At 37.3% G+C, this 15,069-nt stretch overlaps 1 protein-coding gene across 1 annotated transcript; it reads left to right on the forward strand.

Annotated features, from left to right (window-relative positions):
• Positions 1–2,429: 2,429 nt before the first annotated feature.
• On the forward strand, positions 2,430–3,580 carry LOC145164635 (uncharacterized). The gene is made up of 3 exons (XM_079083345.1): positions 2,430–2,930; positions 3,013–3,479; positions 3,574–3,580. Exons 1-3 carry the CDS (start codon positions 2,430–2,432, stop codon positions 3,578–3,580), a joined length of 975 nt encoding a protein of 324 aa, XP_078939471.1.
• The last annotated feature ends 11,489 nt before the right edge of the window (positions 3,581–15,069 follow it).

Genomic DNA, 15,069 nt, shown 5'->3' on the forward strand with positions numbered 1-15,069 from the left:
AAATATAATATACTTTAGTAAATGCATAGGTTATCTTAAGAGACTTGGGAAACCAAAAGCATGGTTAAATTCAACTATATTCTATCTACTGGACAACGTATGAAAAAAACATCATAATGTCCTATATATAATTCCATAAGTCTTGCTATTTTTTCATTGGAAACTACACATGTAGATTTCCAAGCATAAAAAGATACATGATTTTGTGACTTCTGTGTTATTCCAAAATTCTTGTTGAAGCTTGTCAAAAAAACTCACATATAATTTGGATAGAAAAATGAACTTGATTAGAATTGATGATTCAAAATAAAACCTCAACTATTTTTAGGACCTAAAACAATAAAAGAATTCATAAATAACTTATAAACATCAAATAATTCAGTATATACATAGAAGATCTCATGAGACTTGCGAAACCCAAAGCTTGGTCAAGATCGATATGTCTATCCACTGGACAACATTTGGCAAAAACGTCATAACTTCCTCTAGAGAATTATAAACGACTTGTCACTTTTTTCATTAGAAACTAAACATCCAAAAATTTCAATGCATATAAGATACAAAAAATTTAGAATTCTGATTCATTCCAGACTTTTTGTTGAAGTTGGTCCAAAAAATAAAGTTTTTATGATTTCTTCATCAAACCACCTGTATCATACAAACACTTCCGATACATGATCTCCTCATCATCTTCTTTGTGAAACATTATCCAACATTTATATTCTTTGTTGATCTTCAACAACAAACAAAAGATGATACACCTAAAATTATGTGGATCCTAACAAAAGAAAATATTGTCTTCTTAATGGTAAAAATAATGCATATTAAACTCAAGATCATAAACCAAGATAAATATAACAATGACTCAAATGATGAACAAAAGGGTTATGATTTCTCATTTATATGCACAAAAAGCGTCACTTACAAAGAAGCTTAACAAGTACGGGAGATAACTCTTTTGTCATTGAATGGCTAAATACAACCCGTGACCGCAAACATTCTCTCACAATTAAGCGCAACATAAGAAAATGAAGGTCTCCCTGAAGCCACTATTCCCAAATTGAGCTAAATAAGGCACATCATATATAAACATTTTTGTTGCGAAAAAAAAAACAAAACAAAAAACTTATCTTAAATTATATATGGGGAATTTGACTTATTAAGGTAATTAAGTATTTCGAATGTTTACATATGGGTAATATTGTTTTTTTGTACTCATTTACGCAATTAACTTTTTTCATCCGTTCAAAAATAACCAACATTACCGGCAATTACCTGTTTTAGCCGGTAACACTTATTTAGCTCGGTTAAAAACATTACGTGGAATCTTACGTGGCCATTACACCCCTTTCTCATTTAATTATGGTTCGTCATCGTCAGCTTGTCCAAAACACACCTCGATTACCTTCTTCTGTGAAAAATCAATCGATACATCAAATCGACGATTAGGGCTTGGAGTTAAAGTCGACTGCTAGCATGGCATCCTCATCTACAGGTATGTATGTATCTGTACATTTTCATTACAATGGATTCTTTTCGCCAAACCCATTGGTGTACTTAGACCCCGTAAAAACAAATGTACGTGATGTGGATTTTAGGGGATTTACGTATAAAGAGTTTCTTTTGTGGCTTACGAAATGAACCAATAGAGCCTGTGCTAATGTCTACTACTGTATGAGAAAGGAAAGCTTGTGTGAGGGTATTAGAAGAATCAACAGTGATGCTAATTATTGGGAGTTTGTGGAAACTGTTTATAGTCTGGAGAGTGATAGTCTTGAGAGTGAGTTAGATGTGTACATTGACCACCGAAATGAACCAATTCTTGATTGGGCTGATAACGAGTTCTTAGCATATGGTAAAGGGTATGAGTCGGATGAGTTGGATGAAGAGGATGACAAGGATTCTGAAGTTTCAGAGACAATGGAATATGAACATGAATGGGATGATGAAGAGGAACATAATTTTGATAAAACTGTTGGAGACCCATTCTTGGACAAAATTTTAGGGCATATTAGTGATGATGATGAAGAGGAAGCAAACAATGGGAAGCTTAAGGATGTTGTGTTCCCTGTCCATAATGAGAATCAAGAATGGGAGCAAATGGTGCCAGTTTTGGGTATGAAGTTTTCTAACCCATTGGAATTGAAGTTGTGTATCACCAACTATGCAGTCAAAATGGATATGATTTATGGTATGACAAAAGTGATCATGAAAGGTTATTGGTAAAATGTTGTAAATGTAAGACAAATAAACAGGGTAAAGGTTGTCCCTCTAGGTTGTGGGCAACCTGGATGAGCAGTGAAAAATCATTCCAGATTAAATCTCTGAATGATATGCATAATTGTGCAAGAGTGTTCAAATTTGGGTCCATTGTTACCTATAAATGGATAGCAAAACATTTCATGAATCATATACTTCAGAAACCAAAGATGAGTATAAGGAAGTTGAAAGCTAAAGTCAACAAGAAATTTAATTTGATTGCAAGTGTTGGACAATGCAGAAATGCAAGGAAGAATGCATTTCAGGAGATAGAGGGTTCTTTGAAAGAACATTATGCAAAAACATGGAGCTATGGAGAAGAGATAAGAAGGACTAACCCTGGATCAACAGTGAAGATGGATGTAGATGTCATGCCTGATGGAACCACTTATTTCTCAAAGTTTTATGTATGTTTCAAGGGATTGAAGGATGGATGGATTGAAGGTTGTATGAGGGTAATTGGACTAGATGGTTGCTTCCTAAAGGGCATATGCAGAGGTCAGTTGCTCTCTGCTATAGGTAGAGATGTAAATAACCATATATATCCTATTGCTTGGGCTGTTGTATCAGTGGAAAGTAAAGAAACATGGAAGTGGATTATTGACCTTCTAATTGAGGACCTTGGAATGGGAGTTGGGCATGGACTAACCTTGATATCAGACCAACACAAAGTAATCAATTTCTATTTTTTCCATCTTTATTTTAGCTTATGTTATGTTTTTGTTGTTTAAGTTTTGTGTCTATTGCTAACAGGGATTACTTGAGGCTGTGAAGGAAAGGCTTCCAGTAGCAGAGCATAGGCAATGTGTTAGGCATATATGTGCTAACTTCATGAAAAGGTTTAAGGGCCAACTGTTTAGAAAGCTTTTCTGGTATGCTGCTGCATCTACTACCCCTGCAAAATTTGAGCAACATATGAATGAAATCAAGAAATTAGAACCGCTAGCTTATGACCATTTGATGGAAAGAGACCCTAAAACTTGGAGTAAAGCATTTTTTCAGACTGATAGGGCTTGTGATGCATATGAAAATGGTATATCTGAGAGTTTCAACTCAGTGATTGAAGCTGCCAGGAAGAGACCACTAATCACCATGTTAGAAGAAATTCGAATTTATGTGATGGGGAGGCTTTATAGACAGAAGATTAAGGGGAAATCTTGGGATTTAACCATATGTCCTACCATTAGGCTGAAGTTGTCCAAGCTTAAGGATCTTCAAAGGTAAGTGCTTAAAAATGTTTGTCCTTATATATGTTTGTCTTTTAACATGTTTGTCGTTATATATGTTTGTCTTTAAACATGTGTATGTGGACAGATTTTAGAAAGTTATACCATCTGGTTATCAACAGTATAAAGTCAGACTTGGGTATGATGCATATGTTGTGGATATTGGTACCAGGACATGTGCCTGTAGAACTTGGCAGTTAACAGGTTACCCTTATGTGCATGGGTATGCTTGCATTGCAAGCCTCAACAGGGATGTAGAGTAGTATGTGTCACCATGGTTTACCACATCAATGTTCTTAAATTCTTACAGGTATACCATTAACCCACTCAATGGTAGTGACATGTGGCCTCATGTAGACTACATCAACCCATTGCCCCCCAAAAGGAGAAGGCTACCAGGAAGACCATCAACAAAAAGGAAAAGGGATCAGATTGAGAGGTAAAACCAAGGAAAAAAGCATTCAATCACAAATTGGGGAATCATCAAATGCAATTTCAAAGAAAAAGAAACCCAAGATAGCTGGTATGTCTGATATATTTATTTATATATAACTTGTATAACTTAACATATTTGGCATAACTTAACTTTTCAAGTAATGCAAAACAGGTAAAGTGAAGGTTGCATTGGCACATGAAGTTGATATTGACAGTGACAGTGAAGTTGAAATAGAACCTGAAAGTGATGTTGACTCTTTTGATCTTGAATTTGAAGATGATGTGCAACCTGAAGTTGAAGATGGAGTAGAACCAGAAGTTCAATATGGAGTGCAACCTGAAGTTCAAGATGAAGTGCAAGCTGAAGTGCAAGCTGAAGTGCAAGCTGAAGTACAAGCTGAAGTTCAACCTCAAGTTCACCCTGAAGTTCAAGATGCTAACCAAGTTGAAGTTCACCCTGAAGTTCAAGTTGAAGTTGAAGCTGAAGTGCAAATTCAAAATGAAGATACTAACCAAATTGTAGTTCAAGATCAAGTGGAAATATCAGCTTTTCTGTAGCACCTGGTTCCTGGTATGTATTTTAATTAAGTAATTTTGCATTTTTGGCCTGGGACTCGGCGAGTCGAAGGCCCAACTCGCCGAGTAGAAGCGGGATGAGACGCAGGATTTAAGTGATGGACTCGTCGAGTCGGGTCCCGGACTCGACGAGTAGGCTCTGACTGGACAAAACCCTAATCTGAGGGTTTGCACCCTATTTAACAACCTTATACAGCCTCCATCGCCCCTTTATGCTCCCAGAAACCCTCCATAGCAAACCCTAAGTGTTTTGGTGCAAGATCTAAGGCTTTTGAGTGATTTTTGTGGGTTTTGACCTCAAGGAAGAAGGAAGGACATAGAAGGATCAAGAGGAGACTGAAGGATTCGAGTTTGGTTCATCATTTGCAGTCTTTGAAAGGTATAAAGTTTGTACCTTGCTTGCTTGTTTGTCAGAACCCTTTTTGGGGAAGATTTAGGGCTTTTTAAGCCATATGAGGTAGCCAACCATGATTGCAAACATGGTTGGGGGTCAAGACTTCGGATCTAAGTCTTGGGAAGAGTCACAAGGAAGATTTGGGTTGCTTTTGCACCCAAGGAAGGCCTCATGCAACAAAAGAGCCATTTTAGAGCCTTTTTGGCTCAAACGTCCCATGCATGCACGTAAAGTTCGTAACTTTACGTGCTAGATCGAGCTTAGGGGGTTGGATCTATCATTTGGACAAGTGTTGTACATCAGAAATCGAGGATTTAGGGTGTGGACGTTATCGACTCGGCGAGTCTGTTATTGGGACTCGACGAGTCCAAGGCTTTGAGTCCCATATATGTTGAGGGTCAAAAAACTCAGTTGGGTGTTAGAAGGGTAGTAGCAGGACAGAAAGAGTGACCCAACGCATTGGACTTAGTTTTAGACCTGGAGTTCATGGGACTCGACGAGTGCTAGAACAGACTCGGCGAGTCCAAGTCAATCTTCTTATGATTGAAGATGAACTCGACGAGTTGTTCATACAACTTGGCGAGTCAAGGTCAGAACTTGTTCATCAGATGAAGGTGAACTCGACGAGTTGTTCATACAACTCGGCGAGTCGGATGAAGGTCCATTCGATGTTCATATCGAAGAGGAACTCGTCGAGTCGTCGCTAAACTCGACGAGTTGGGTCGTGGATGAGGACAGTTGGAGAGATAGGGACTCGACGAGTTGGCGGCCCAACTCGACGAGTCGGGTCAACTGGAAGTTGACTTTGACTTTGGCTTGGACTTGGTCAGGGGTAAAATGGTCATTTTACCCTAAGAGTAGATATCAGATTCTGACTGAGTGTTTTGTGGGAATTGTAGCCGGAGGATTTCCGGAGCAGCAGCGGACAGAGGTTCCCGCACAGATTATCAGCAGCTACTCGTACGAGATGAGTTACCTTCCAGTAGGGGTGGGCCTAAGGCCACAATGCCGGCCCACCAAAGAGAAGTATTTAGAAGATGATTGTCTTTGTGATAATTATCTTGGTCTGGTTACGTGCTTTGGTCATGAGTTTTATCTGTATGATATGTTACGTGTATAATAGGAATTAGTTTCCCTAACAGCGGTCCTTAGGACCGAAGGGTAGGTCAGTACCCGGATATGCCTGACTGTATGTTTATATCTTGTTGATTGTATGCTAGTGGTAGGGGGTCGAATAGTCCCCAGTTACCGGTTGAAAGATACCGATGACAGTTACCGGTTGAAAGATATTGATGATAATTACCGGTTGAAAGATACCGATGATGATTACCGGTTGAAAGTGTTGGGTTTTGAGCATTCTAACACTTCCTAAGTGTACATGCAACCCTAATAAACCTTGGATCTATGTTTGTCTAAAATACATGCAAAATTTGTTTTCCAAGGTTTATAACTTATCTAGCATGGCATGGGGAACTTTTAAACATAAAAGAACTAGATGAATTACATACCTTTGTTTGTGAATTGATTCCTTAGGAGTTTGAGAGCCAAGCACCAATAATGTGAATGCCTCAAATGGAAATCACAAATCACCACAAACTTGGAAAACTTATGAGAGAGTATATCTATGCTCTAGAAATCGGCCACCTTTCTTCACACACACTAGGGTATCATTTCATGCATCACAAGCTTGTTTATATAGTGCACATGATTAGGGTAAACCCAAATAACCCATGTCTTTTCCTTTCCAAGGATCCATGGGTTAAGAGCTCCATGGATCATCCATGGACTCCCATATAAGCTTAGCCCATTACCATAATGAGTGATAGCCCACACTATATAAATATAATAGCCCATGTTTAATTAGTCACCATTTGATCACTAAATTAATTCATAATTAATTTAAGACGAATACTAATTAAATAATACAATTTCATATTAATATATTATAACTTATAATATATTAATAAGCCGCAAATATACTCTTCTCATAATGTTATCCATATAAATAGTTCGGGTGAAGTGCAACCCAAATGGACCATGCCGGGTCGGGTCAAGTATATACCAAATAAGTTATGGACTTAGACACCTTATCCAACAGTCTCCCACTTGGATAAGTCTAATAACTATATTTGCCTATATGACTTCAGGAACCAACCGGCAATCGTAGCTCTCGAAAACTCTGTTGAACTATGAAGCGCCATTTTAGATAAGTGATCATATAATCCTCTGCTCTCATGATATCAGCCGGGCAAATACATGGAACAATGTCTTACTTATTGTCCAGCAGTTTGTTTCCCGATTTCCGATTTGTTTGACAAAGAACTTAATCGAACACATCAATTTAGTTCTGACCGGGCCCGGTACATAGGTCAAAACAAAATCATCGAGGGGCCCAGATATCGCTTCTAATCCTCCAAGGACTAGAAGGAACAGATAAACTTCGACTCATATACTTGTTTCTAATACTTGTTGAATTATACACAAAGGCACGTTTTATAACATCAAGTTACTGATGCGTTTTCGTGCAATCAATGTACAACCAACTCATAGGTAACAACTCATATCTCTAGGTTTGAAGACTTATATGATATTACCGTCTCACGATCACTCGAGATAAATTCCATGAAGTGATGCAAGTGAGCGTGAGTTGAATCCAATACTCATAACTTATGAGCACTCATGAGTGTTGTAGCCATGTCCAACATCTTAGACCTCTACAACCAACTCATGACAGTCTTGATTCATATATACTTCCAACATATGACCGACTGTGGATGGTTTGAATAACTTAATCATTTGGAAAGAATAACCTAGTTATTATGGAAGTCAAAACATGCAAAGTGAAACACAAGAATAATTGAATCCAATATGGTCTCAGCACTTATGAATATAAATAAAACAACTTTTATTCATCACCCTATTGATTCCACATTATTCTGTTTCGATTTATCAACTTAACACTTTAATTAAAACAATAGTTGTCCCATGCTCCAAGCATGTACACTATGTTTTCTAAACAATAGTCATGCCATACACCAAGTATTCACACTATGTTTGTCTATGATCTTTACTTTGTGAAGTAGATCAATTGAACATGATTCCAATGATGCTCATTTCACAGTCCCAAATCCTTAACGTAAATGTAAGAATACCAAATTCTTGTCATTTACTGTAATCTGTTAGATTCCAAACTTATATGCATTGATCCTCTTGCAATGTCTATGCACAAAAGTCACAAAACTTATCAACAGTCATTATAGAGTATTCCAAAGGAGATTAATTCCATGGAAACGAAGTCTCATATTCAAAGTACATTGCTTTGAACATCCTTCTTGCATAAAAGTTTCTAACTTTCTCATAGATTCTTAATATCCAACTCCCAATATGGAAAATTTCCATATTCCCATTTTGATTATCATATCTGAACAAGAGCTACCTCTTTTCAGAATATATCTATATGGTCCTTCCAAAATTTAACACTATACTTCCAACTATCTCTGAGCAACCAATCTTTGGTGAACCTTAGATTGTCCTCGACAATTGCTTAATCATTTTAGTCTTATCCAATTCTAGACTTTTCCCTTCTTAATGCTCTAAGCATTTTGAAAAATTTAGAACGGATAAATATTATAGCACATGTGACCGATCCTATACCCGAAGCATATGGGACACGATTCATGATGTCTCACATAAAGACTTGATACTAGATCAGTCTTTTGCTACAATATTTTTATTTGCCATGTTTTCAAAAATCAACTATGAAGAGGGATGCCGTAATCATAATCGAATTTGAGAACGCAATATATATAGAATTTCCTTATGTTGAACCATTCCAACATAAAACTCATATATATGTCCTTGACTAATGATGATTAAAATCTCAATCTAAAATTTTTAGGATTGAAATGAAGTATAATCTCCTCTCCCTTAATTATAGCAAAACAACATTTTCCAAGTGAAATTCTTGTTTTCTATAATTAACAATACTCATCATAATTGATTATGCTCCCACTAGCATAATAATTATTTAGCACAACGATTATGCTCCCACTAGCTTTGACATGTACTCAGAAATCGACTTCTAGAAATCAATACTTTATTGACTTTCATCACCAAAGTTCAGACTTCTGATACGAGATGCTTCGAAAAAACTTTATCTAAGCTTCTCAGACTCATACATCTTTCCTTAGATAGCTCACATGTGTGTCTAAACAATTATGAAGAGGGATGCCGTAATCATAATGTTTAGACCTGTTTGCCATTTCTCACAAGTCCATGTTAGTGTGTCGGTTAACCACACAAGCTCCACTAACGACTTTGAGAATGCAAACAACACAATTGCTATCTACTTAAAATCTACTTAGTAAAAGCGTTTCCTCACCATCATTTTCATGAATCGGAAAAAACCTTATGACACTTAGATTTTATGATGTATGTGTTCCTATCCATATGAATTTGTCAAAACCGTAATCAAAAGACAAGGTTAGTGACAAACTCAAAACATATGGATTGAACTTGTTCAATCTTGATTTCTTGCCTCTTGGTAGCCCAAGGGCCCACCATTGCTTCCAAGTTATTATGCACACAATTGAGAACTCACAGAACTCACATACATAGTCAACTTTACCGGAATAGGCACAGGAACAAGAATTATGTCAACACGATAGGTTACAAACCTCAAGTCGTGTGCTAGCGATAAACTATAGGTTTTATCCTTGATTAGCTCTTGAAACTCTGAAGACCTTTAAGACTCCCACTGTCCTCTTGACATGCAAGTTTCTCTTTGTCAAGAATCATTCCTTGACAACCAAACAAACATTCAAGAGTCCGTGTGAATTCTTATCAAGATAAACACTTCACACAATTGATGTCAGTTGGTCTTTGTTTTATCCAAAACATCACAACTTACCAATTTCAAATGTACAAGAGTAGAAAACATTTTACTCTTACATTTGACAAGTGTTATAAACCTTCTTTAAGATGTGTCACTCAAGTTACAATCTTGGAGTATGACTCTAAGACTTGTTTTGGAACAAAGTATGATTCATCTTGTTGATTTTAACCATTCCAACAATTCATGAATCCTCTTCTTAGCCATAAAATTCACTAAGATGTCCTTAGAGGATGAATTGTGACATGGTTTCTTAATCATTAAGATGATCATAAAACAAGATACTAAATTACTCTCCCATCTTTTTAGATTTGAGAAACTTTTATCTTTCTGCCCAATTTGATTCTTCCCATTCGTCCTGCCATACATTGAAACTTTTCCAATGTTTCAGAATTGTACTTCAACTTGTAGGTACAACCATATTTACTAAACTTTACTAAATCATGACGAATAGTCTTATCGATCTTTGTGGTGGCCTTTGACCTGCACACACCCAGTGTACCCGATCCTTTAGTCTTTCACCTGTCTCACATATACATGTGGTCAGGGAATTAGTCTTAACTTTCCAAAAATGAAAATTCTCATTCATCATGCAATACAACCTGCATGATTCCAAGTTTCAGTCCAATTGAAACCGTGGGTGATGAGAATCTTTCCTTATTTGATAAATTTAGACACTACCACTAATGAAAGAATCAAATGCACATTTCCATTATTGCTAGAACCATACAAACATCAATTTTTCATAAAATGCCATTGCAAGGAGATATAATAAAATAAAACAAAATTTTATTTATTTATAAATGCGGAAAAACGTTTTCCTTACAATGCAACTTTAAATGAAAACTATGCTATTACATATCTTCTAGCAATCTATCATAACTCTTATGTCGCAGCTCAAGAATCCGATCTTCGAACCATCCATATTCGCTATCAGATTCAGCATACTCCTTTTATTAAGTGTCCTGCCCTTTGCTTGATCCTGAAGCAGAGCCAAACCTTTTGTTTCTACTTGCTTTCAGATCTTTTAGGTATTCAGGGCAGCTTCGCTTCCAATGACCCTTCTCATGACAATAAAAACATATAGACTCTTTGGGAATGGTACACGAGATTATCACAGACTTAGCCTTTCCCTTTGCCTTTTGGTCAACAGGGTCGACCAAGGCCGATCCCTTTCCATTGGGAAGAAAAGGCTTTTCTGGACTTCCAATGTTACCAATGTCCATGTCCATGGAAGTTTGAGAAATAGACCTTCCACCCATATTTGCTTGACCATTGCGCCACATCATTTCTGACTCAGCAGCAACAAGCAAATAAGATAGATCTATTAGGGTCATGTCGTGATTTATCACATAGTAGTTCTGAATGAACTCACTATATGACTCTGGAAGTGACTGAAGAACCCAGTCAATAGCCAACTTCCTTGGGACAACGACACCTAACATTCTCAACCTGTCAAAGTGTGACTTCATTCCTAAGATATGAGTTCACACAGGTCTTCCATCCTTATGTTTCATTGCTAGTAGGGCTTGAGTGACCTTGAATTTTTCAAGTCTTCGAGCTTGTGGGTCAGGGAGAATAATTGGAGGAGGTGGAGGTAGAGAAGTATGATTTCCATGAGATTTGGGAAGATCACAGTTGTCTAAACCAGACATCTACAATGGGAGATATTCAAGTTAGTTGATTTTAAGTCCTTAATATAACACCCAATATGAAATATTAAGGCTAGGACCCAACACAATATTTTATAACTTGGAAGAGGGATGCCGTAATCAAAGCTATAAAATATTTGAAGGTAGGTGAATGACTATTCACCAATTTCCACCATGAAAAACGAAATAAATTATTAAGTTTTAATTGGATTTGAAACTCCTAGATCTTTTGAGATTCATTGAACTTTCAATGGCATGTTTCAATCTCGATTGTGCCGTTCAAGTTTTGTGACTGGGATGCCGAGGATCACAAAACAAGGTGTGAATAACCATGCAAACTCACTTGGTACCCTTAATATTATCACCTAATCGATGTGCTGGTTAACCACACACGCTCCACCGATCTATGATAAACATTAAGTCACCCTTCGTGATCCTTACTAGTCCAAGTTAGTGTGCCGGTTAACCACACACGCTCCACCAACGACTTTGTAAGGTACAAAGTGTGAGTTTCATGGGTTAGCACCATATTCACATTTTCCTAAAGTAACTAAGATTGGGAATTTATAAAAGGTTTAGTTACTTTATAATATTCATTATACTTTTAATGAGAATTTAAAGTCATTGTCCTACCCGTTCGACTAACGACCCTCCACCGATCAAGGAAGCGGTGGGTGAGAATGGACACCCATTAAGTTGCCATTTTATAGGCAACAACCTTATACCCCCCTTATAGACCGGCTTCGTGAATGAGGCCAACTAACGGTAAAACGACTTGATCTTATACATATATATAATAATTAACCATTAATGTTATAAATAGTATAAGGGTTGAATTTTAACTTTTAAAACTCTAAGGGTTGGAATTAAAGTATATTAAAGTGTGTGTAACTTTACAAATTCCAAAACTTGAGGGCAAGTTTTGAAACTTTTCAAAACTTTTCATTTCATAACTTATGAGTTAATGGTTCATAAAATTGAAGACTCTTCATTTTTATGTAACTTATGTGTTTAAATGTGTGTTTAAAAGAAAGAGACCTTTGGATATCCATAACTTGAGGACAAATTATGGACTCCATTAAAACACATAAATGATCAAGAATTAATGATAAACAATTCAGCAAATAATTCTTATCATTTTTCTAAACTCATAAGAACATGAACATGATCATCAAGATTTCAAGAATTATATGAGCACATAAAATCATGGAATTTTGATATAAGCCATTGTAAATGGATTAGCATAAACATTACACCATCTAAAACAGGTTTTAAAACACCAAAACAGTTTAGGGTAATGTTTCTAGTCCATTTCCAGCAACAAAAGTCAAAAATCTGCTGTCAGTTCATTCTACTCGTCGAGTGCACGAACCTACTCAACGAGTAGGATGAATTTTCACTTGGACTCGTCGAGTCCCCCCATAGACTCGGTGAGTCCACTGTTCAGACAGCAAACAATTTCGATTTTTTAACATAATTTTGCATCAAGTATCAACAAACAAGCCTAGGCTCTGATACCACTGTTGGGTTTTGAGCATTCTAACACTTCCTAAGTGTACATGCAACCCTAATAAACCTTGGATCTATGTTTGTCTAAAATACATGTAAAATTTGTTTTCCAAGGTTTATAACTTATCTAGCATGGCATGGGGAACTTTTAAACATAAAAGAACTAGATGAATTACATACCTTGGTTTGTGAATTGATTCCTTAGGAGTTTGAGAGCCAAGCACCAATAATGTGAATGCCTCAAATGGAAATCACAAATCACCACAAACTTGGAAAACTTATGAGAGAGTATATCTATGCTCTAGAAATCGGCCACCTTTCTTCACACACAGTAGGGTATCATTTCATGCATCACAAGCTTGTTTATATAGTGCACATGATTAGGGTAAACCCTAATAACCCATGTCTTTTCCTTTCCAAGGATCCATGGGTTAAGAGCTCCATGGATCATCCATGGACTCCCATATAAGCTTATCCCATTAGCATAATGAGTAATAGCCCACACTACATAAATATAATAGCCCATGTTTAATTAGTCACCATTTGATCACTAAATTAATTCATAATTAATTTAAGACGAATACTAATTAAATAATACAATTTCATATTAATATATTATAACTTATAATATATTAATAAGCCGCAAATATACTCTTCTCATAATGTTATCCATATAAATAGTTCGGGTGAAGTGCAACCCAAATGGACCATGCTGGGTCGGGTCAAGTATATACCAAATAAGTTATGGACTTAGACACCTTATCCAACAGAAAGATATCGATGATGATTACCGGTTGAAAGATACCGACGATGATTACCGGTTGAAAGATACCGATGATATTGAATGGTATGTGGTATGATGGGGGAACTCACTAAGCTTTGTTCTTACGGTTTCGGTTTTGTTTTCAGGTACCTCTTCGTCTAAGGGGAAGGAGCCGGCGGCGTAGCATCGCATCACACACACACATATGATTCCGCATCGGACTTTCTGGGATTGTACTATGATTTTCCTTATTTTTGATGTCATGGTTTGGGACACAACATTATGATTTTGAAATGTGTTGCTTTATTGACAGTGTTATGGTAAAATGTTTTAAAAATTATTATTTTAAAAATGAAATTTTCGGGCTTGAATTTTGGGATGTTACAAGTTGGTATCAGAGCCCTGGTTTGAGGGATTCGGACACACCCTTGGGAGTGTCTGGACTCAAACCGAGGGATTCAAAAGATTTTTACATAGAAAATGGTTTTCTAAAATCTGAGTCAAAGGGTTTTAAGAAATAACAAGGTGTGTGGTGCGTGCGACCAGCCGAGCTCAAGTAAGTTTTCCCCAAGATACCCATACTTGTTATAATAAGTTATATGATATATGACTCTGAGAACTGCATGCTAGATTAGGGCTAAGGATCTAGGAGGATGCCTTGTATGCCTGATGTATATGATTCTGAGAACTGCATGCTAGATTAGGGCTAAGGATCTTGGAGGATGCCTTGTATGCCTGTTGTACGAGCTGCATGCTAGGACTGTTTAGTCAGCAGTAGGATAGCCTGATTAGGTTATGCCTGATGCGGTTACTCGATGCACGAATGCTGCTTGCTTTGTGGTTAAGGGGTCCTGGCTAACTTTAACTAACTAGTAAGCGGTTATTTAACAGTACTCGCAAGCTAGTTAGGGAAGGGAAGTAGGGACTCCTAGTGCAGCTGATGGCAGAGAGTAGGTCAGAGAGTGCCCCAGGAAAGCCTGGGATAAGACTAGATGGAAAGGGATATTGGTTAAGGGACCTGGTGAAGTCGAGACAGTCCTTGAGGAAAGTACGGATATATGTGGAAGGTAGTATGGGGCCGTACTACTGGAAGCAGAGGATCCGTACTCGAATCAAGGAAGGTTGAGACAAAAACGGGAACCTTGGAGAGTGTGTTAGACCTCTCAAGAGTATGTATGATCCTGACATGTATGCGTGTATTTTCAGCATGGTGACCACGCGACATGGAGCAGGAGGTTCCGGACCAGGATCAGGATCAGGCTCGGGTGCAGGATCCGAGCAGGTTGATGACGGGCTGCGCGAGTTCATCGCGTCTGAGATCACGAGAGGCATTCTTGAGTCGACCCCGGTCATTTTCGGGTCGA

Source organism: Lactuca virosa, chromosome 3 (genome assembly GCF_052849685.1).
Source record: "Lactuca virosa cultivar CGN04683 chromosome 3, Lactuca_virosa_CGN04683_v6, whole genome shotgun sequence".
Taxonomy (NCBI): domain Eukaryota; kingdom Viridiplantae; phylum Streptophyta; class Magnoliopsida; order Asterales; family Asteraceae; genus Lactuca; species Lactuca virosa.

Bases quoted from the DNA above. Each gene is read 5' to 3' on its own strand.
- LOC145164635 (XM_079083345.1), top strand. From the start codon at position 2,430: ATGAGTATAAGGAAGTTGAAAGCTAAAGTCAACAAGAAATTTAATTTG. The intron at 2,931-3,012 runs GTAATCAATTTC...TATTGCTAACAG, and splicing joins TGATATCAGACCAACACAAA to GGATTACTTGAGGCTGTGAA.